We start from the raw sequence: 22,887 nt of genomic DNA on the forward strand, positions 1-22,887 counted from the left end.
ATGTGTGTTCAACCGTGAAGCATATGTCACCTACAACGAAAAAGAGTTTTCCTATACTTAATATTTCCTTTATATACCTATGAAAGTCTATTCTTCGCGTAGTATGAAATTATGAATAAATCTGGAATATTGTTCAATCTGAAAAGAAAAATAACTTATTGACATCATTCATTGATACGAGATTCAGAATGTTTGTTTTGTCTTGCAGAAAAAGAAGGCAGCCCTCCCTTTCTTTTAATGTGAAATAGAAAGCGAAAATTTGAAAACAGATTTTTTGGAAATTTACTTGCAAATATCGTTTTCAATATCGTGATTTTCTTCCCAATGGTACTGTACTTTCAAATTTTCCAGTATCCCTCTAAAAACAAAAAGTCGAACCTCGTTATCATTAACATAGGCATTACAAGGAAGAGAAGTATTAGAAAGCAGCTCCTTTTTATTATGGATTTCTTTATAATCGTGTAAATAAGAAATTCCGGAAATTTTTTCCTCAAGAATTTAATTCTTGTGTTTTGATTGATAATTATTACACTGCATACTAACATTTCGCATACTGTTCGCATCTAACAATTTCCTAATAATAACTACTTCAAAATTACATATGTTCTTGCACGAATTCAAAAGTACGTATGATACAATTACAATTGATTCTAAAATAATAATTATTTGAAGATATTAAGATACTAATTAAACGTTTCACTATATTTCAAAATCTGGAACAACAAATTTTTATTTATAAAAAATGAAACTGTCTTTATATATTCTTTGTCATGATGCTATTTCTTATTACCATGTCGACATTTTTTAAAATTCATTTTGTTATCTCTACGCAATATGAAAATTCATATACTGCTTAATATTTTTTACATATTATCCATCCACCGCATGATATCTCCTGAAAAATCAAAATATTAATGTTATATTATTACAATGCTTCTCAAATTTCAATTTTTGACAAATTTGAAATCCAATATATTTTGCACAATTATTATTTATCAAAAAATTCTAAGTTAGTAACTTTCTTTTCAAATGGCAAATAACATATACTTTGACTTACCTGTAACTTTTTGCTCCTAATCATCATTTCCTCTTATAGAACATCATTATTGTTCTTATAATTACTACCAGTGTCATAGATATTGTAGTGGCTACAACTGAATTAATAGAAAATGATAAATAACTGTGTATAACACTAACACATAACTGTGTATAACAATGACACATAACTTTTACTTACATATCAGTCGATAAGGGATTACTGTGATATCCTGTTGATGTTTTTTAAGGCACTTGATTAGGTGCGATACGGTATCATTCCTTATGGTATACTGTAGATAAGTATTTTAGAAAATAACAAGAATAAATCTAAATTATTCAGAAGTTCCAGTTTCGGCTTAGACATAAATACAGGACCATTTGCAAAGAAGAAAGGGTGCGTTTCTACAGCCTCGTTATAGTAACCATGAATACCGATCTCTGAATTACTGGTTACTAAACATAAACATCCTATAAAATTTAATATATTTCTTTAATTTTTAATACATACATGAGTTAGTAGTTCTAAATTATGAATCATCTTACCTGTGATATTACACTTTTCCTTATAATATCATCACTCAAGTGAACAACATTAAGATCATGTAAACCATGTCATCCTATCTTACTGTGAAGATACTTAGTTATGTTATCTAACATTATAAAAATATCATCAAATTCAAGTCCTTTTATTCACATCACATGGCCACGACGATCTGGTTCTTCGTTATATAATGTTCTAAAATTTGTCGTACATATAGGATGAACAAACCGTGATATCAAGGTATCAGTTCTTCCTTCCCAAGGGACAGTTTCATTAAAATTCTGATAGAATTAAAAATTAATTATTAATATTCTAACAATCATATATGTTAAATACATTATAGTCAACGATATATACCTGAGCGAATGTAGGGGTGATTCCTTGATAATTATAAATGTCATCAGCCCACATCGTTGTGCCACTTCTTTGTACTCCAGCCTCTGGATTAGCAGCCTAAACAAACATACAAAATTTTATAGAAGCTGCACAAAATATAGTATATATGCGCAATATTGAAGCGTTCAAGGGGATATAAAGGTAATGTACATCACATACACGTGTACTCTCATGCAACAAAATACAATTAGATTTAATAGTATAAGCTCTTTTATTCATCATAATAGATTGGAAATTTAAGTGTCTTACGAGGCTGAGTAAAAAGTTACCCGCTCTGTCGGTGTAGAATTTATTTTAAGCAATTGTCAAAAAAGAAATACATCATTTTTTGACATAATCACTCAATTTCTGTATACACTTTGTCCATTTGCTGAAGGACCTTCGTATTTTCTCATTAAACAATGTTTTGGGCTGAGCTGCGAACCACGAATGCATCGTCGTCTTCACCTTTTCATCAGCTTTCTCGGCATCCATCTCGCACAAACTTTTTAAAACCCAAATCTGTCGTGCACTATTGCATAAGCAGAGCCGTGGCTGATTTGCAAATGATTTGCCACATTATCCAGCGTCACTCGTCTATTCCATAGAGCATAAGTTCATGAGCACGTTCAATGTTGTCATCGTGGATGTGGACGGGCGTCCAGCTGTTTTTTCATAACACTTGTGCGATCTTCTATGAACTTTTGTGCCCATTCAAACACACTTCGTGACAAAACACTTTCTCCATAATGTGCATTAAATCTTTGATAAATATAGGCATCAAATATAACCTCCGACCACAAGAAACGAATCACAGCATCCTGCACTGTTTTCCTGCAAATCACCATTGCAAAGCGCTATTACTCGCGCAACGGTCACAAACGAATCGACGTAACACAATGAAACCTACGCAGCAGCACTGAACAGATATTGACGTCATACGAAGAGTGCAGATGGATCAATACGGTCGACAGAAGTTTTAACTATCTGGAGTGCGGATAAATTTTTACCGAGAGTCGTATAGGAATCTATAATTTGTAAGTACACCTTTGGCTGAATGGAAATTTCTCTTACATATAGTCAAAAATGCAGAAACAGTGTATTGAATTGGAAAGTGATAAAAAATAAGCGAAGTTTCGAGGTTGCATGTGATTGCATGAGTACACAGGACGTTTTTAGCGAATAAAAAATAATTTTGAAAGACACGAGACTTATCTTGTATTTTATGCACTCTCTGTGTCCGAATCTCCAGAATCTCTCTATCTTATGAAGTGTTTTAGATTAGCCGGAAAATTTTGTATGTACATACAAGAAGTATACGATCTAAGTGGAATATTCCATTATTCTCTTGATACAACAGAAACGAAATTTACAGAACTTCTCAGAAAGTTGGTTTATTATTACCAAATTAATAGAATTAATATACGTTTATCATCTTTACATACCTAAGTCGTGGAGGTTTATCGTGCGTAGAAAATTAGTGTCGTTTCAAAGTTACATTTCGTACATTTTAAGCCTATAATTTGTAACGTACAAAACAATGCAAATTTGTGCTGTTTCTGATCTCCACAATAAGAAAATCCAACTTTAGGTTTTTTACACAATGATATTTATGGAACAGTAATATCATATTATTGCATCGCTTGGAGAATGAAGTCAAGGTACGATGTGACCCTAGTGTAAACGCTGGGATAGCCAGCTGTGCCGCACTTATAAGCATAAGACACAATACCTATTAAATACGAGGTTAATTCATGTTGTATCAGCAGTGGTCCGCCGCGGTCAGCCTGAAAGGATCGTTAAATTTTTAATCAAAGATACTGAAATATATCGATCGAATTGTATTGAAATTATACTTATATACAGTAATAATCTTCTATTGATTTGTGTATTGAAATACTCCAATTTATAATGTACATGTTATATGTATTTTGAGCAAAACTAAGATTAGAAGGAAATTAGATTAAATACCATAATGAGGTGTGAGAAGTGGGCAAAACTATTGAATTGTGTTTATCTATTATTTCTAATGTTTAAGACGTCGATTTGATGTTAATTCGAATTGACGTGTCTTCAGATACCGTATAGTTTGTAGTAACTCTGTAACTTAATTACCGTACAAGAATCCTTTCCACCCTGAGCATGTTCGGCGCATATTATACCATCAGTGATATCAGGTGCATTAGGAAATTTGGAACAAGCTATTTTGCATTCGGCGTTCTTAATCACTGGCATTTGTACTACCATTAATGCATTACGTCGTGGTCGTCCTACGAAGAAAATAAGAAAGATATTTAAGACTGGAACTGTTTAATTTTATTATAAAATTGATATCACTTACTATATCTTAACGCTCCCCATCCAGCAACAAGGGGGTTATAGCCGACGAAGTTGCTCTTTCGTAGGGGCTCTTTCGTACAAATGGGATATACGTACCCTGAAAAATAAAAAAATAAATGAAAATGCAGGAAACGAATGACCAAAAGTATGAGAAAGAATTGTACACGCTTTATGACACAATATATGTGTACAGTAAGAAATTTCAGGATATGATACTTCAGTAATACTCAATAGCATATATATATATATATATACATATATATATATTTGAGGACTTACTCGAAAATGGCACCTCCTCCGCCAATCTAAGAATGGCAATATTATGATTGCGTATGTTTTCTATTCCATCCATATGTGCACAATGTGCTGCGGTCAAAACATGCCTAGCCGATATCAGGGAACCTCCGCACTTCCATAGTGGTTTGTCTGGGTGTCGGGGATTACGAAAACCTAATGCAGCGATCCATGGCCAAGCGCCTAAAATGCAATAGTCATAGTTGTGAATATACATAATTTTTTCTCACGTAACGAGTAACAACGATTATTACCTATTCGATATTCGATCATACAGCAGACGATAAGTACATACGTACAAATACTCTGAAATAGAGATTTGATAAAGACAGAAATTAAATTTCTATTCCAGTGAAATACAAATTATTAAATAATTCTATATAATTTCTATTTGAACTATACTGAACTATAAAGTTCAAACGTGTAATTTCTGCCCTAACAGTTTTTGATCTCTATCCATATTATTACTCCTATATCAATTTTTTATTTCAAGCAAAAAGATACTCTTCCTAACATGAAGTAAAAGAAAGAAATAATTCAAGTTAATAAGTAAAGTTACTACCGATGAAATCATAGCATTATTATTTAGTCTAATTGAAATGTACATTGATGTGCTGTTTAATGCCTTTAAAGTTCATTCTTTGCAGTAAATGGCTTATTATTAATCGGAAAGAAAGACATAAAACGTACCAAGTTCAGCTGGTTTACCATCGACCAGCCTGGTATGAGAGACGTTGCTAAAACCACAGTATGGTGGTCGCAAAGCCTTATACTTGTACACAGTTTTTATTAAAATTTCTCTCTTCTCTTTGTTTGGATCGTTCGGACAGCAAACGATCGTAACATTGCCCTGGTATCTGCACACTGATCGTCTATAAAAATCGGTGGCTGTACGGTACTGTATCTGCCATATTTCTTGCAGAGGTTTACATTTTCTGTAGTCAAGGCACCTGCCTTCTTGATTGTCCGGTGTGGTACATTCTGGATCAAACAATTTTAAAACATTTATACAGTTCAAAGATGCGTAAGAAAGCGACACCGATTACTCAACTTTCGAAGTAAAAAGCCGATCAAGTCCACCGGATTGCCCTACAGACACGTATTAATCCGTAAGAGTTAGTCATCATGTTGATAATAATTATCTAAAGAAACTCACGTGAAAATATAAAATTTTAATTGTTATATTAATAATTTAATTATAATTTAATAATAATAATTTAATTTAAAATGAGTGAGGGCTAGGAGATCATTTGGATCGGTGGAGATAGGAGTTAGCGGGCGGGAATTGAGGACTGCTTCTATTTCTATGATAAGAATATTACGGTGTTAAGCTCATATGTTTCTGTTTCTCCACTCGCGCTGCGCCATAATATCCTTTGATATTTCCGATCCTCTGGTCGTACGAGGAATTGCCGATACATTTTCTCGATGTCGCCAGTGAGTACGTACTGATGAGCGCGGAATCTAATTAATATACAAAATAAATTGTGAATTGATTCGAGAATATAGGATTTCCCCATTTTCATGATTATCGTGATTTTTGTATAAATATATTTTTTAACATACTAATAATTAGGTACGTATAAATTAGTATTATCAATTATTTTGCATTTATAATTCCGCCTCTAGTATAAGTGTTAATTGAAAACTAACTTTATGTTTCAAAAAGTACTAGCAAAGTCGTTGAGTAACAAGCCACTGATGCTAACACAAATAGCATTGTCGTAATTAAATATTTCTAAATATTCATTTTTCATTTTGAACCTGTAGAAACAATTTATTATATATACTATTAGCTAAGTAATTGCATATTTAATTAAGTCGAAATATAAAACTTAGTTATTTTAATAATTTAGAAAATAAAAAACTGACAAACATTTCAATTTAATTTATGGTTGGAACAAAAGACAGTTATTTTTCATTAATTGAAATATTGCAATGCAGAGTACTTTCCAAAATACGCCGAGAGTATTCCTGATGGTGAAACGAGCGTTGCTTCATCGAACGCAGCTAAAGAAAACAACATCTATGTAGTTGGTGGTACGATGCCTGAAATAGAGGGCGATAAATTGTACAATACCTGTACTATTTGGGGTCCCGATGGAACTTTGATAGCAAAACACCGAAAGGTAAGTAATATATTCCTTTATGGCTTTGAATTTGAAAATATTGGGGTGAAGAAAGTGACTCTATCTAGGAATAATTTAGGAATATACATATGTACATACGTATACTATAACCAATTCTATAATTTACGGTTTATAAAATACGTTATGATACGGGAAACGCCCATTTTTGTTGTAATGTGTTTGTTGTTGTATAAATTTTTCACATACGAAAATACTTATTTTTTCTCCTTTTTAAACATTATTAAATGATAAGATTTTTTAATAAAAGAAAGTGATAAAAACGCTGTCAGTTATTAAATAAAAAATAATTAAAGTTTAGGAGTTGGTAACTTTGATATTAAATTACAAAAGTTGCAGTAATAGAATTAGCGACCACATTTTTATGTTATTAGGTACATCTATTCGACATCGACATTCCTAATAAGATTACTTTTCGAGAGAGTGATTCACTCAGTCCTGGTGACTCTCTAACGACGTTCGATGTGAAGGGCTGCAAAATAGGTATTGGCATTTGCTATGATATTAGATTCGAGGAAATGGCACGCATTTATCGGAACAAAGGTACAGTAACTTAATCGATCAATACTTAACTAGCAAAAAATTAAATATCTTTCTTAAATATATTCTATATAAAATTAATATAATCTGTAACTCTGTATAAAAAGAAGCTTAATTTAAAAAACCAGTATATTTGCTGAAAATGAAACAAATAAAAGAATTAAAAGCACAATAAGAGGACTGTCCTCGCATATTCAGAAATGATGGAATGTGAACCGTGCAACTACGAAGTTAATTGGTATTCGGTGGCTTCATATTTCCTGCTTCTCTGGGTTAGGTTGCCAAATGCTGATATATCCAGCGGCATTCAATATGACCACTGGACCATTGCACTGGTCATTACTTCAGCGTTCCAGAGCGAATGATAATCAATTATACGTTGCCTGCATATCACCGGCTCGTGTTCGTTAAGCAAGTTACGTCGCATGCGGACATACACAGTTGACCAATCCATGGGGAAAGATTCTTTACGATTTGGAAATATATTCAAGAGAATATGGCAGTCACCGATATCGGTAATTTACAGCTTAAAATTAAAAGCGAGAGATCCATGATGTAATTAATTTTTAGTCTCGTTAATTTATCGATTTAGCCATCTTCCTCTGTATTTGTTGAATTTATTAGTAAGCATTACTTATTACTTCGTATGTTTCTTTTTTCTATCAGATCTAAAAGTTGTTGAGGAAGTAAGGGCTCGGATACCTACATTTTCTCAGAGACGTACAGATTTGTACGACACTGTCTGTAAGAAGGAGTAACTCTACACTAAAACAGAAAATGTTTTTTTATAATATTTCTACTACGATATCCTTTTTTTGTGAATTATTACTAATTTCTTATCATTTGTACTAAATGAATGACTCGATTAAAAAAACTAAAACGTTATAAATAATAATCTGTATATCTTGTGTATCAACATGTAATTGGATATTATAATAATATAGGAATGCTATAATAATATAGGATAATAATATAGGAGAATAATAATATAGAAAAAAATACATGCTTTTAAACACCTTTAATATCGATCACATAAATTGTTATAATTCACAATGATTACGCATACATAAAAGACCCCTTGATAGTAAAATTTACGATCAAAAGGCAATTACGTATCGTTTAACAACATTTAATTTATAACACCTTTTAAACATTTAGACAGATTAACACATAACACTTCTTATATATAAACATCAATTCGAAGTTATCAGCTTGGATAAATTGGTCGATTAATACCTGTAGATTGTCTGTCTCGATGAAAGACTTAAAGAGAGCAAAAACATGATAATGCCGCTAATATAATATTCCTTCTTTCTTGTATCTGTCTGCCTCTCAGGTCGTTTTACTAATTACAATAAGTAATTTCGACTTCTTTGCGCTCTCTTTTAACGCATTCGAGACCGAAAGAAATTCATATCAGTCAGTAGGCAAGGGTATAATATACATATTTTATATATAACTTATGTTGTTACGCCGCCTAAAACATCTGCACGCCAGCCCGCGCGACCGGACAACAACCGACCTGCGTAACGTCACTTCGACCCTCAATAAACCTAAGGGCCCACCATAACTTTCACTTTCCTGTATTGTTTCGCCATGTGTCGTCAATCCGTTTGTCCTGAAGAATTTCTTAAGCCTAAAAGTATTTTCGACGCACATCTGGTTTTTTAGAGAGGTCCTTGGGTTTATTAGTCGCACTTAAAACACGGAGAAAGCGGGTATGCACCCATGAGGAAAATCCGAATAGCCCTGTAATAAAACAAGCTAGGTTTTCTCACGCACACAGTCATCTATCCACCACGATGGTAGGAGACTCCCTACTCATCCCTTCGAGCAGTAATGCAGGTCATGACCAATCGACACCTCGGTTCGTTACCCTCACTTTTCCTAACGAAATTGGGAACAACGAATCCGTGTTCTTTAGGCACAGGGGCACACCCACACCGAACTTTTCTTCCGTATTAAAAAAAGAGCGACAGTCAGTCTAAAAACTAACGCCTAACGCGGCAGTCTGCACATAGCGCGAGAGTCGCATACTTCCCGCAAATCTTTGTCGGTTCTCGGTGTGGTCGAACATACATCTTCTCTCCTAAATACATCATAGTGCTAAGTCCATTAATACACTAATTTCCAGTATAACAGCCCTGCTCTAGCGCACATATCTATCGCATCGTTGTGCGACAAGTTGTTAACTATTTATTTCGGCATCAGTGTAGTCTAAGTGTTGGACATATATAATTTATAACTCTGTGAATCACAGGGTTATACAAACTCAATCGCCCCTTATTATCTCAACGGAAATCAGGGGATCGATCAATTCGTGGTGTCGACTGCTACAGTCGTAACGGGGATTTACGACCCCCGTTGACGTCTCTCCTCGCGATTACGTCTCCCCGCAATTGGTCGAAATTACATATGTAGTAATGTATATATCATGTTAATTTCATATTTTCTTCAATATAGAATTATTATTATATATATATATAACTGTACATAATACATTATAGAATAACATAGTATATAATTTTATATTTTAAAAATATGAGGCATACTATTTAAGATTGTCATCGATTTAAAATCAAAGTATGAAAAGGATACCCTGGAGAGAGTAAAACACAGAATCATTCCAACTAAACATTCAGATCGTACCGACACCTAGGTATCGTCTTACAATTAAATCTCGGTCTCGAATGGATTAAAATGAAATACATACTTGCAGCTTCAACATCTTCAATATCGAGGAGATTCAAACTTTACAAATAAATGTAAATTGCGATGTAAAACAAAGCGATGTAAAAAGGGAAAAAGGAGGAAAGAAGGAACAGGGAAGCAAAGAGAAGAAACGAATTTTTCATTTTCTCGAAACTGGATCAAGTTTCAATGAGTTAAAAGAGAGCGCAAAGAAGTCGAAATTACTTATTGTAATTAGTAAAACGACCTGAGAGGCAGACAGATACAAGAAAGAAGGAATATTATATTAGCGGCATTTTTGTAGCCATTATATATGGTTTCGATCGCATAATTAATCAGTATCAACTTACCAGTCTTTAACGGAAGGACAAAAAGAAGAGCAGACGGCACACAGACCGCAATCATGATCATTTTCAAGTAGAATCTCAAACTGCCGTACATCTTCGAAAACTTCGTTAGTCGTAAGGGATCAAAGGATGATGTCCGCGCTGCGGAAAATAGATGAGAAGCGGCTATTTCAACAACCACCGTGTAGGTACTGCTCTAGCCAGAAGTATCTGCGACAGAAATCAGAATACACTCGTTTTCGCATGGTTGGATCAATTTCGCGTGGGACTAACCTGATTGAACCTAAGGCGGGATAATTGCTCAACTCACGACTTTAACCAGACCGCTTGATTCTCTGTAAATGCTTGAAATTGACGCTTGGATTCTTTCCAGATTAACTAGCTTTGCCCCTCCCTCCCTTTATCTATTTTCTTAGATCGACTTAGACTGCCACAACATATTATCTTTCTTCTTTTCTTTTCTTTTCTTTCCTTTTGATCTTTTAAAGCCCTAAATCGCTGGCTATTTTGTATACTATATATTTTGTACACTCAATTACTCTGTAAGTCATAAGTACATATGTTTTACAACGTTATTTGTCGTATTTCAGTAAACCCCAGAAAAGCCAGAAATATATTTTCAGCATGTTTTAACGCGCCCCTGGCAAAGATCTCAAAAACGAGTTGCGGCACAATTTAAAGCGACAAATAGCATCGCGTGTCTCGTTGTGGTAACACACGTTTCGCCAGCTTTTTAAAAGCGCTCTCCGTCTGCTTTTTCCTCTCTTCCCTGTCTCTTCGTTTTTCCTTAACAAGCGAAACCATTTTCGCGAGGACGAGAGTACGGAAATGACGTACTGGCAATTTTGTTTTGTGATAATACAAGCAGCTCGGTTTCAGTGAATTAAACTTGGCCCCAAGCTTCTACTTATCCCTACCTTCCTTTCCTTTATTTTCCCTTCTATATCGGTTTTGCGGTTTTCCACATTTCCATCACAATAAACCATGTTTTTTCTCGATTTTACATGTTAGCCAATGATTCACGGCAAAAGCGTCGACTGTAAAAATATTTGTAGTTGCAATAGCAACAAGTATGTTTTCTCAAATAGAAAATATTGGGAGCGTACACGCTGGCAAAACAATTCATGAATAGCTCGTCCTCTGCTTGTTATTTGTTTCGATACTGTTAGCAAACAAATTCATGAAACATACTGGTATAGCGTAAAATGAACATAAAAGTTTTGCGTACACTTGAGAGCTGAACTTTGGTTGTTATACGTATATTATATATATACGCACACAGTTATGTATATGTATATATATATATAGAAAATTCCTTAGAACTTTGAGCTTAATAACATATTAAAATCATTAACATTAAGGAGGTGAACTTTACTTATCAATTACCAAGGTTTCTTCCGCCAAATAATACATAAAAATTGAAAAAGATAATGTAACTAGTTTTAACTTTTTTTTGTGTTATAATTTGAATCACTCGATTTATCCGACTGAGGATGGTCGATCGCAATCTCAATTTATACGTATTCTCATCGCATGAAATAGATCACATGAGGGATTTTCAAAAGTCGATGGAATATTAATGGCGATTAATTATTTACAGGTGTATTCTGTGCGGCTAAAGCAGTCACCTAATGAATTATTGAGTACCAGGAATGTTAGCGGTAAACAGGATTGCGGCTATGAATGATTCTCTAATGTGTATATTAGAGATGAATTTGATAATTTATTCTCATAATATGCAATCCGCTTTTAAGTGTAAATCATAATTAACAATTTCTGTTTGATCAAATATGAAGAGTGGATAAATCGATACGCTTAAATCAATATTAGAATTTCTTAACATTTTTATCAAATATTTTAGCACTGTAGAAGCATCGTAGTAGAGAAATATTAGGTTGTTCCAAAAGTTTCTTTCGTTTTATAAGAAAGTAATAGATGTACAACATTTTTCGTTTTATATTATTTTATTGAATTACGTGTGATCCACCTTTTTCCAATTTAATATAAAATAATATAGAATAACATAAAACAAAATATGTTGTGCATCTGTCATTTCTTTATAAAACGAAAGAAACTTGGGACAACCTAATAGAAATTTACTTTTATTATCCATTATAAAAATGGATTGTTAATCCTCTAGGAGATACGAATAATATAATTGCAATTAATAAGGAATAAGTTAGCATAACTTAAACCAGCTTTTGCAGAAGGCTATTAGCTAAAGATGTTTATTAAACAATGACAACATGAATTTTCTTAAGTACCCCATTTGGTACTTAATCTACTTCGTAAGTACTGTGTGTCCTAGCCTTCAAAGGATGCAATTTTAACCAGAATGTTTCACATTACTTACCCGTATTATTTCCTTGTAATATAATTTATATTTACATTATCTACGTTACGTTACATTCTACGCGTTAATGTAATGTGATTTTTATTTCTAATCGAAGTTATTCAAAATTTGTAGTATCTCAATAAAACATTAACAGCCTGCAAAAACTTCACGGAAGCATTAGTATCTTCGAAACTATTGAATTCAAATGGCTAATATTCCTTAACAATATGCATTCGACGACGTTTATCGAGAGAAGTATGTGGCGTAATAGTTAAACTTTCAATTCATATACATATATCGTTTATGAAAAAGTAGTCATTCTGCTTTTGTGATCTGTGACACACTATAAATTCTCATAAGCTAACTAACGCCTAATCTTCTGTAACGTATTAATATAATATAGGTATGTATATCTCGACTTTGAGCAACCAATTGGTGCTAAATAAGCTTTAGTACATACTTCTTACACGTAACAAAAGACCAGTTAACATCTCTGCTCTTAAAAGAAAAACGAAAGAAGCTCTGAAAAGCTGCAGAGTTCAGGTCGAATAACACCAGCTCAGATAAATGACCCTCTAACTTACCTTTGTCCTCATCGACGTCAGTGATTTTAAAGCTAGTTATAAAGTGCACTTCTCAGCCAGCGTCCACGGCAGTCAATATTATTTAACGGGCCTTAACGCGATGTAAAAAGGGAAAAAGGAGGAAAGAAGGAACAGGGAAGCAAAGAGAAGAAACGAATTTTTCATTTTCTCGAAACTGGATCAAGTTTCAGGCTGCTCGCCAAAGAGTCTGTAGCTAACGAGACAAGATTAGACAAACCACGCTTTAAAATTCCCACAGAACTATAATAATCCTCGAAATCAATACGATTCGTCGATCCATCGCCTGATTAAAAAATGAGATAGGATGAAGCTCACTAGTCGGCCTTTGAACTTTCAATAGCGCTTACGGCTCGTATACTCTAGTTTGAATGCTACAATGTAAGCCAAGTCAGCTGTAACTAGCGTTCGCGTGATTGTCGCTATCTATTATTTACGCGTTACACGTTCACCAGACAAACGCGTCTACCGGTTGACATTGTTTTCTGTCCTGAGTTTCAAAGCAATTATGTTGCTTCGTGTAATCAAATCTCGCCAAACTAACGATAAGTTCTTGTTTGATCTTACACAATTATTAAAACTATACAAGTTAAACCAATCTAGCCTAAACAAGTAATGTCGTTATATATTCTTTTTTAAATCTATATATTGTTTAATAAATCGTGGTTAGGATATAGTAGCTGACAAAAATATTCGGACAAATATATTTGTAGAAACATTTTAGGAGTGTATTATGCATAGTGGCACTATTTAATACTGTACTGTGACTATCATGGTCGTGTTGGTATTATTCGAAACTAATCTGAAAATCTGTATGGAATTTGTAAGATATTTAGTACGAGTACTGTGCATTACTGATATGTACACAACCGAGACGAGATAACGAAGGTACTGCTCTCCATTGTTCATCGCTACGCGTTGCTAATAGCAACGTATAATGCATATATATCTCGCAAAGACCATAAAAGTACCCAATGGAACCACGTTTAATATTTGATAATAATGTCCCATTACAGTTTCGTCATTTTCAATTAATTAAACACGACCCTCTCTTTAAAAATTAGAAGATAAAATACGTAATACAAATCTACTCGAAATCTTTTAAACCTTACGGACGACCTTACGGACCTTACTTATGGTCTTTAAAAGCAGCAGGGATTAGCAGAATATTAACTGCGAATTTTTCTTGGACCGCAGCATGCAATATGAAATATGGTTATTAAAATGTACACTGAAAATTTCATATCCATAAGATACTCGTGCTTGTAGGACCTTGAAAATGAATTCTTAACCCAAATAGTCGACCGAGATACTCGAGAAATTTTGTGAAGCTGACGTCAATACCAATATGTACCGTCGTTGTGCTATTATTTCGTGATAAGCCGTATTGATTGCACTTCCATTTCACGGAATTAATTTTTCCACACAAAAAGTGATAACGATAATCGAAAAAAGAAAAATATGCTACCACTTTTCGTATCAGCATACACAAGCGCACTCGATTTTACACGAGTATACAATTTGCAAATTCGACGGAACGATCGGATTTAATTATTTTTTCGATATTTCAGGCATCAAGTTTTATTTACACATCGAACGTTGAAATACGGCGAAATACAAAATGTACAAACCACTCTGGACATTAATTAACTTTAAACGTTATTGATTAATTAAAGAAACCAACCATTGTGTTGATTTTTACATTTTGAAAAATTGTTATCCACTTTTGCTTTGTTTAAAAATTGAAAAAAAAATACTTTTATTGTAAGTCACGAGTATCTCTTTTATTTATTTAAACTTTAGATCAAATATTACAATTTATAAATATATCATTTATTTAGATATACTTGTAATATCTGTTTTATAAGTTTGTACAACCATTTATCTATTTATCTATTTTATTTGCACATAATCTTTATAGACTGATTTTGTAAAGAATAAAAAATTGTGATTCTATTTAAAAACGATCGTGTCAGACTCAAGTGATAAGCGATATATATTTCAGCGATATATATATATATTCAGATTTCACCATCACATAAACGGTGCTATTGGAAACGTTTCACAATAGACGTCTTATAAGCGCCTGCGATGTCCGTCATATGTAAAGCTATACCACTGAATCACGGCCGCCATTTAGTGATTAAGGTCGATCACTTAGAGTTGTTAATCCGACATAATGGCGAGCAATACATCGAAGACATTATTGGAAACACAGTTACAGTTTAATTTCATTGAGCTTATTTGCAAATAAATGTGTACAATATATTTTAGAGGTTTTAAATATTATTGCTGACTAAACTTCGCGTCTGCGCATCATCTTTCTTTAACTTTTTTTGCATTTTCTTATCGACGCATGAAGACGAAATGCGTAAATTTTATTATTTATTTAAACATTACTATATTGTGCTCAAAGTAGCGGAATATCGTTCTATTATCAATATATGAAGAACTAAAAGAATTAAAAAAGAATTAAAAAAATATGTAGTTCAATCAATACTTCGTGTATTTTTCTATCTCCACAAGACAATATCCGGACCAGTTACGCTTACAGTATCAACAAAGATTTGTCCAGCCATACGGAATAAGTCGTACTCAGTAGTTTAAAAGTATTAACCGCAGGAACTCCAGAAACACTTTTGAAGTAACTTTCGAACCAATAAATCCCCGAACTAAGAACTGTCATATTTCGTCTCTATTTATCGAATATTGTGAGAAAATGCAAAAAAAAGAAGTTAAATAGAAAAAGTACTTGGAAACTTAAAAGAAAAAATCTCGAAAAATCTCTTAATACTTTTTACTGTCATCTTGAGACGCACCATATGTTAAGCTTCTTCGTAGTTACAACTTTTACCGCAGATGTAACGAACTGACAAATGCTTCGAATGGCGCGCGCGCGTCAACGCCTGCACTTAAATTTTAAATAAATGTTTTTAAATAAATGTTTAAAATAATACATTAAATGTATTAACTTTCTTGCGCAATTTCATTTAATTTCTTACGATATGGAGGGTTTAATTATGTTTAAGATATCTATTTGAATCTTTTAAATTCGAAGTTTTTTAAAAAATTACCTTAAACTTTATAAAATTAAATCGTTTTTCCACTTTGTTGTATCATAAAACAGTTACTTAAATTCAAACCTTACCGTCGTCTTAAAATATTCTATATTTTCCTTGTCTTAAAAAATCTCCCTACAGAAAGAATAAAGAAGAATAAATTCCCATACGTTAAATTTCGCGTGATTGATGGAATACATAACGATAACGAGAACTAACTAGCGACAACAAGCAACCATTAGCAAGGACAACTGGCGACTATAACTGTCGTCTCTATGATGTATGGCGACTAAGGAGAACAGCCAGCAACTACGGATTACATGTAACAACCAACTGCCCCACTTCTAAAAGGCAACTAACTTGCAAACCCTTTGATGGTTTCTGTAGCGTGATATACCCCTTGAACGTGGTTCAAGAATGTGGTCGTCGCTGGACGGCGGTTTGACAGCAGAGCGATCTCGCCAATTCAAAGCTTGACATTACAAACTACCGAGAATCATTAGGCTCGTTATCGAGCATCTAGCTTTCAGAAGGTGCTTTATCATATAATATGACTTCACGATATTTTTATAGCAAGAAGAATGGCCAACCTCTAACAAAACAAATTTTTACTAAGTGCTGCATGTGAGCTGCAGGCCGGCCTACTAGGGAAATTTGACGAATGAATAAACTAAAATATATACGAATATATTCGTTATATCATAAAATGCCCGCATTATGTTCTCTAACACCATAGAGGAAACTAAATTTATATATTAAAAAATTGGAATACCTGTTATAAGAGAGTTAATTAAATTCTAACCTATCGATGACTCCATAAAAACCTTTATTTCCTAAAAATGTATATCTTCCAAATTCTCCTTAGAAAGTATCATAGAGAAAATATGAAACCTGAAAAGTACATCACGCTGATGCCTCGATCAACCCTCGTGCTTCGCAGTCCATGTGTCCGAGCGATGAATTCCCTCCAAACAAGGAAAAACCAAAGGAAGGTCTTCTTCGAAGGACGTGAGAGGGTAAGGGAAGCAACGGGAACGATGATCACGCGATATACTGGCGGCGTACGTATAGAACGGCTGTTGCGAGAGAGTTCGCAAGAAACAAGAAGAAAAAAGGAATCGTAGGCCGACGCGACTATACGCTGTCGACGGACAAACAGCGACTGAGCCTAACTGAAACGAACTCTGTCGCAGTATGAGCACGGGCTACGTTTGCGGGTCGATCGAACACGTTCTGCGTCTCTCCTCGGCACCGGCGTCAAAACCACCCCCGACGAGCGCAACGCACTGGTGCACTTGCAATATTAACCACTGGTCTTTCCTTTTTCGCGCGATATTATATCAGCACCTATGATACCATTTCAAAGACCGCAATCAAAACATTAAATACCGCATTAAAGCCATACAATAATTCGCAATATTCATTCGTAAACGTTATTGTATATGTGCTTAATTAATCGTTATTATGTTTCGAATGATTTACTACCTCGTATTCCATAAGCAGATATATGGTTCATTTTCACCTCAAGTACGATATAATTTGTAACAAATATTTATAATTCACAATGTAAAATATTTATAATTCATTGGAAATATTTTTCTATCACGGTATAGTGGTCAAATTTCACATAAATCACAAACATATGGTAGTCAGAAGCTATACTCACCACATGACAAATCATGAAGATGTCATGAAAAATGGAGTCCGTCCATATATATTCAAACGCAACGAACAAGTTCGAACTTTTCGAGAATAAACGATTTGTTCGATAACATCTGGCGCGAGCTTCTCTTCTTTTAACGATAACAATTGACAACTAAAGCTCGAGAGGCTCGTAAGGATGAACAGCGACGAGTATCTAGAAGCTATGTACTCACCTGGGCAAGGAGACTCCAACACCAAGGACGTTGGAAGTTTCGAGAAGCGAAGATGGAAACTGAAATAGCACGTCAGGTCAACTCCGGCGAAAACTGCTAAAGAAAGAAAAATCCAACTAATTTGTTTCCAACGATAAAATGAAATTAATTTGTTTCACAAATTATTAACTGGATATTATTCAAAAATTATTCAAAATTCGCTTGATTGATTCACGACCCGGGACATTTGGGTCATACCATTTTGGTAATGGACGAAAATGGCAGAAGGAAGAACGACCGTTTTTTTCATATTTCTCTTTCCCCGGGAAACGATGGAATGCCCGAGCACCTTGTTTCATTTCTTCTCGACATCAATTTCAATCTTTTTAAACGAAATATAATCTGAACGATGAAAAGTTCATTCAAATAATGCTCCGCGCCAGACACTCACGAAAATTAAGAAGAAACACGGAAAATTCGCGAATAAAACGGATTTCTTTGTCCCAGTGAGATAATAAACCTCGTTCACGTATTGGTTTTTAAAATCAATATATCCACCAATGTGCACTCGTTTAACAAGGGTGATGGAACGTGCCAAAAATCTCTCAAGAGGGTCTTGGCAACGGAAGAGTCGAAAACGTCACAATTATGAATGAAAAATTCGAATAGTTGCTGATTTTACAGTCGAAACCGATAAAGAACTCCAGATATTCCCCCAATTAATTTATAATAAATTCGCGAAAATGATCGATTGCTGACGTCATTGTATTCTAGAAAGATTGTAAAACGATAAGAATTTATTGAAAAAACTTATATTCGATGATAACACTTCTAATAAGAGTACTAAGAGGAGCGATTCTGTACTCACCTTCCTGCCTCGAAGTACCGAACGCAATTAACCGTCCGCCCAGGATGGAACCGTTCGGAACTTTTGTAAGTCACTGCACGGCCGCTGCTTATGGTGGAAATGTAATAGATATAAGTACAGAGCGCGTGAGCGAACTAAAAACGCGATAGAGAAGTAGAGAGAGGATGTTCCGTCCTTGTCTAATGACGCGCACTTGTACAGGAAATATGTAACAGGGGTATACGAGCAGCGTCAGTGTCCACTAGTGTGCATGCCTCATTAAACAAGGACAGGAAGTATCTATACATGGTGTTCTCTTTCTATTTCCATGTTGCATCCATCTTACTATACAGTACACACACTCAGCTATTCTATCATTATATTTGTGCGTTGCTTATGTGTGAACCAAACATTTCCATGGCAACAAATCGTTTGTCTCTTGTTTGATGCTCGGTTTTCAACGGAGTTGAAAGAATTTTTTAAGAGAAACGTAATGGACGGGTTGTTTTTAAAGTAATAAACGGAAATTCTCGTATCCATTGAGAAACGATAGGCGATTTGAAAGTGTCACTATGAACGGTGATTTATCGATGCAAGGTAGTATGAATAAGATATTTTATAATCTGCGAAAAAAGGTAAGGAATATTCTAGATTTTAGATTTTAGATTTTAGAATTTCCACGTCACAGACGAGTGTGTTTTGTTATTTGATTTGTAATATTGCTGCAGTTCTCTTAATAGCTGTTCGTTTCATGCGATACTCGCACATAGTATCTATGACTTTTGCTTCTAACAATTTTTATAATTAGGCTGTATCAAATATTTTTAACGTTCGTGTTTCATGAAAAATCATGTGTAACTCGTTGAATTCGCAAATGTAACAAAAAATTACATGAAAAAACTTATATTATTGTAATGAAAAAATAATTATATTAGGAGGAGAGTCGTATTTCGGAACGTCATCGGAACATATTATACCTTGTATGTTATTATTTGGAACACAATGGGTGAGTATATTATAATTAAAATATATTCCTAGTTCCAATTCTCTTGAATAGTGTCAGTGACCAATCGAAATAGAAATCAGTGGACATCGTGGAAAGAGAAGGCGAAACCAAATTTGAAAATTCGACATCGGTAATTCAGTAGTTAAGAATAACTCAATCGATAATGTAGATTAACTAGTTATAAACAAATATATGAAATATAAATTCAAATTATTCTTATCCATCTAAAAATTGGAAATTAAAGAGCAGAAGACAAGAAATTATCTTCGAGGATTTATATAGTAAATACATTCTTTTGCCTGTATTACCTAGAGATAAAACAGTTGTTTGATGGTTATCTTATAGTGTTCAGTCATTGCGAAAAATATTTTTAATCGATTAAAAACTATAATTAATTAAAAACTACATTTCTTTAGGTATATAGACATTAGCGATGTATTATTCCGGGAAGCTCGTCTATCTCCCGAACATCGGGTCTGCGACAACATCGATTTGGAAATTATCGTTGCAGAGTATGAAAATTATTACAAGATGAAATTTCAAAAATATCCCATATTGTGTAAGAAAATAACTGGAAGGGAAATGACGAGGGAAGTGACAAATGCAAGCAAAACGTAAGAATTTAAATTATTTAACGATATTAAACGGTATTCAACGTATCGTATTCAACGTATCGTATTCAACGTATCGTATTCAACGTATCGTATTCAACGTATCGTATTCAACGTATCGTATTCAACGTATCGTATTCAACGTATCGTATTCAACGTATCGTATTCAGCGTATCGTATTCAACGTATCGTATTCAACGTATCGTATTCAACGTATCGTATTCAACGTATCGTATTCAACGTATCGTATTACAATATGATCCAGTGTTTGTAGAAGTATTGAGACAAAAGCCAAATCTATTAGTAAACAAGCGAGAAGTGAGCCTGTGAAAGAGACGAATCTACAGCAGAAGATAACTGATGACAATACGAATCATATTAATCTCGGAATGACAGTGACGTCGATATTTCCCAATGAGAGTGATGGACGTTCATCAGAAGAGCTATTTAACGTCCCAATGGAACAATCCATGCAATCGAAGATATTGAAATGCATTGAAAAGCTTTATTCAGATAATCCGGAATTACGAAAGATTGCTGAGGACATCTCATGCGTAAGTTATTTTCGATTAATATACGTATCGCAAAGCTTTTAAACGATAAAATTCCCGTCGATAAACCGTTCAACGTATATCGACGATGACGTGATTTCAGTAACGCTTCAAATACCAAATTACGTAACACTTACTTAATATAGAGAAGACGCCATTTTATCTTTGTATCGTCACAGGAGATCATAGTAAACAAATTAAATGTACATTGGGATGACGTTATAGGCCTAGAAGAATGTAAAACCGCTGTTAAGGAGGCCGTTGTGTATGCCCTTAAGTATCCTATCTTTTTTGATGGCCCGTTTTCCCCCTGGAAAGGTATTTTGCTGTACGGCCCACCTGGTACAGGAAAGATACTCGCATTCTTTTCATTTTTGTACGTGTTTACAAGAAATATACAAAACAGGGAAAACGATGTTAGCGAAGGCAGTCGCGACAGAATGCCATTGCACCTTTTTTAACATAACTGCCAGCTCATTGGTCAGCAAATGGAGAGGCGATTCCGAGAAGTATATACGTGTAAGTTGCTTTGTCTCTGTAAGTTTCTTTGTTCCTTTGTCTATGAAGGAGAGATTCTAGGTATAAAAAGATTTGATTTTATTTTTCGTCATTTATATATAAATAGAATAGTTGTTTAGAAAACGAAATGATATCATATTCGTGATGAGGCAATGAATTTAAGGAATTTCGAATATAATATTTAATGAATAATACATTTGTTAAACTGAACAGGTTTTATTTGAACTTGCCTATAGTCATTCGCCTACAATTATTTTTATCGACGAGATTGACTGGATCGCCACAAATAAAGGAGACTGTATATTGTCTGAACCTGCAAAGAGATTCAGATCAGAACTTCTTTCTAGATTGGATGGATTAGTGTCTAATGAGAATTCTAATGTAGTTCTTCTGGCTACAACTAATTCCCCTTGGTACGTATATCACGTTATTTCAATGTTTTCTAAGTAGAAAATATCGTAATATTTCTCCAAATTCCAAATATGTTATTGTGTTGTTTGAAGTATTCCTTCATTATTATTAGTATAATAGAACGATAATATTTATTGTAAATATGTTATTAGGGACATTGATGCAGCTTTACTCAGGCGTCTCGAAAAGCAAATATACGTATCATTACCCAATGAAGTTGCTCGACTTGGTATATTCAAATTATACCTTAGCAACCACTTATTAGAAAATACAGACATTGTAAACCACATAGTAAAATATACTGAAAGATATTCTTGTGCAGATATAAAATTGCTTTGTAAGCAAGCGTGGTTACTAGAAATAAGCCCGATATGGAGGAGACTTGAAAAGAAAGAAACACCTGTTACCACTTTGAAATATGAATTAAAAAGTTATGAAATATTAGCAAAATTGTTTAAAAAAATGTCACCTACAGTTATGCAAATAGATAAATATGATACGTGGAACAAATAAATACGCAATCGTAAGGACAGATATTGAAAAATATAAATAAATGGATTATCGTTCGAGAAATCATTCGCATGTGTGTGCATGTGTGTATGCGCGCATGTGTGTGCGCGCATGTGTGTCATGTGTGTCATGTGTGTGCGTGTGTGTGCGCGCACGCGCTATAGGCTAAGTTTAAAATATTCGGTTGTATTATATCCTTGTATTATATATGTCGGAGATGAAAGGAAAACCGGAGCCTTCCCTTTGCAATTTTGAGGAAGCCTTCTA

General features: G+C 34.0%; 2 protein-coding genes and 1 long non-coding RNA gene across 5 annotated transcripts; 2 read left to right on the top strand and 1 right to left on the bottom strand.

Annotated features, from left to right (window-relative positions):
* Positions 1-416: 416 nt before the first annotated feature.
* Positions 417-2,818, bottom strand: LOC143304126 (uncharacterized). 2 transcript variants are annotated; one of them, XR_013060818.1, is made up of 6 exons: positions 2,245-2,818; positions 1,937-2,032; positions 1,582-1,860; positions 1,238-1,506; positions 1,058-1,154; positions 417-895 (listed from the first exon to the last, which is right to left on the bottom strand). It is a non-coding gene; the product is annotated as an uncharacterized LOC143304126 (long non-coding RNA). The 2 variants fall into 2 exon arrangements; XR_013060819.1 differs by having other exon boundaries at positions 2,225-2,818.
* Positions 2,819-2,893: 75 nt separating this feature from the next.
* Positions 2,894-15,518, top strand: LOC143304107 (omega-amidase NIT2-A-like). 2 transcript variants are annotated; one of them, XM_076626468.1, is made up of 5 exons: positions 2,894-2,991; positions 6,533-6,717; positions 7,110-7,278; positions 7,553-7,790; positions 11,914-15,518. In XM_076626468.1, the coding sequence occupies exons 2-4, from the start codon at positions 6,634-6,636 to the stop codon at positions 7,684-7,686; spliced, it is 387 nt and encodes a 128-aa protein (XP_076482583.1). In that variant the 5' UTR covers positions 2,894-2,991; positions 6,533-6,633; the 3' UTR covers positions 7,687-7,790; positions 11,914-15,518. The 2 variants fall into 2 exon arrangements, with proteins under 2 accessions (XP_076482583.1, XP_076482582.1); XM_076626467.1 differs by lacking the exon at positions 11,914-15,518 and adding an exon at positions 7,942-8,297.
* A 4,437-nt stretch (positions 15,519-19,955) lies between these two features.
* LOC143304111 (uncharacterized) lies at positions 19,956-22,052 on the top strand. Its single transcript, XM_076626475.1, has 5 exons — positions 19,956-20,018; positions 20,435-20,632; positions 20,895-21,183; positions 21,360-21,699; positions 21,913-22,052. The coding sequence occupies exons 2-4, from the start codon at positions 20,550-20,552 to the stop codon at positions 21,639-21,641; spliced, it is 654 nt and encodes a 217-aa protein (XP_076482590.1). The 5' UTR covers positions 19,956-20,018; positions 20,435-20,549; the 3' UTR covers positions 21,642-21,699; positions 21,913-22,052.
* The last annotated feature ends 835 nt before the right edge of the window (positions 22,053-22,887 follow it).

This window comes from Bombus vancouverensis, unplaced genomic scaffold (genome assembly GCF_051014615.1).
Source record: "Bombus vancouverensis nearcticus unplaced genomic scaffold, iyBomVanc1_principal scaffold0022, whole genome shotgun sequence".
Taxonomy (NCBI): domain Eukaryota; kingdom Metazoa; phylum Arthropoda; class Insecta; order Hymenoptera; family Apidae; genus Bombus; species Bombus vancouverensis.

Excerpts from the sequence above, each read along its gene's own strand:
- LOC143304111 (XM_076626475.1), top strand. The coding sequence starts at position 20,550 with ATGAAATTTCAAAAATATCCCATATTGTGTAAGAAAATAACTGGAAGG. Across the intron at positions 20,633-20,894 it reads GTGACAAATGCAAGCAAAAC|TGTTTGTAGAAGTATTGAGA; the intron begins GTAAGAATTTAA and ends AATATGATCCAG. Across the intron at positions 21,184-21,359 it reads TTGCTGAGGACATCTCATGC|GAGATCATAGTAAACAAATT; the intron begins GTAAGTTATTTT and ends GTATCGTCACAG.
- LOC143304107 (XM_076626468.1), top strand. The coding sequence starts at position 6,634 with ATGCCTGAAATAGAGGGCGATAAATTGTACAATACCTGTACTATTTGG. Across the intron at positions 6,718-7,109 it reads TGATAGCAAAACACCGAAAG|GTACATCTATTCGACATCGA; the intron begins GTAAGTAATATA and ends TTATGTTATTAG. Across the intron at positions 7,279-7,552 it reads ACGCATTTATCGGAACAAAG|GTTGCCAAATGCTGATATAT; the intron begins GTACAGTAACTT and ends TCTCTGGGTTAG.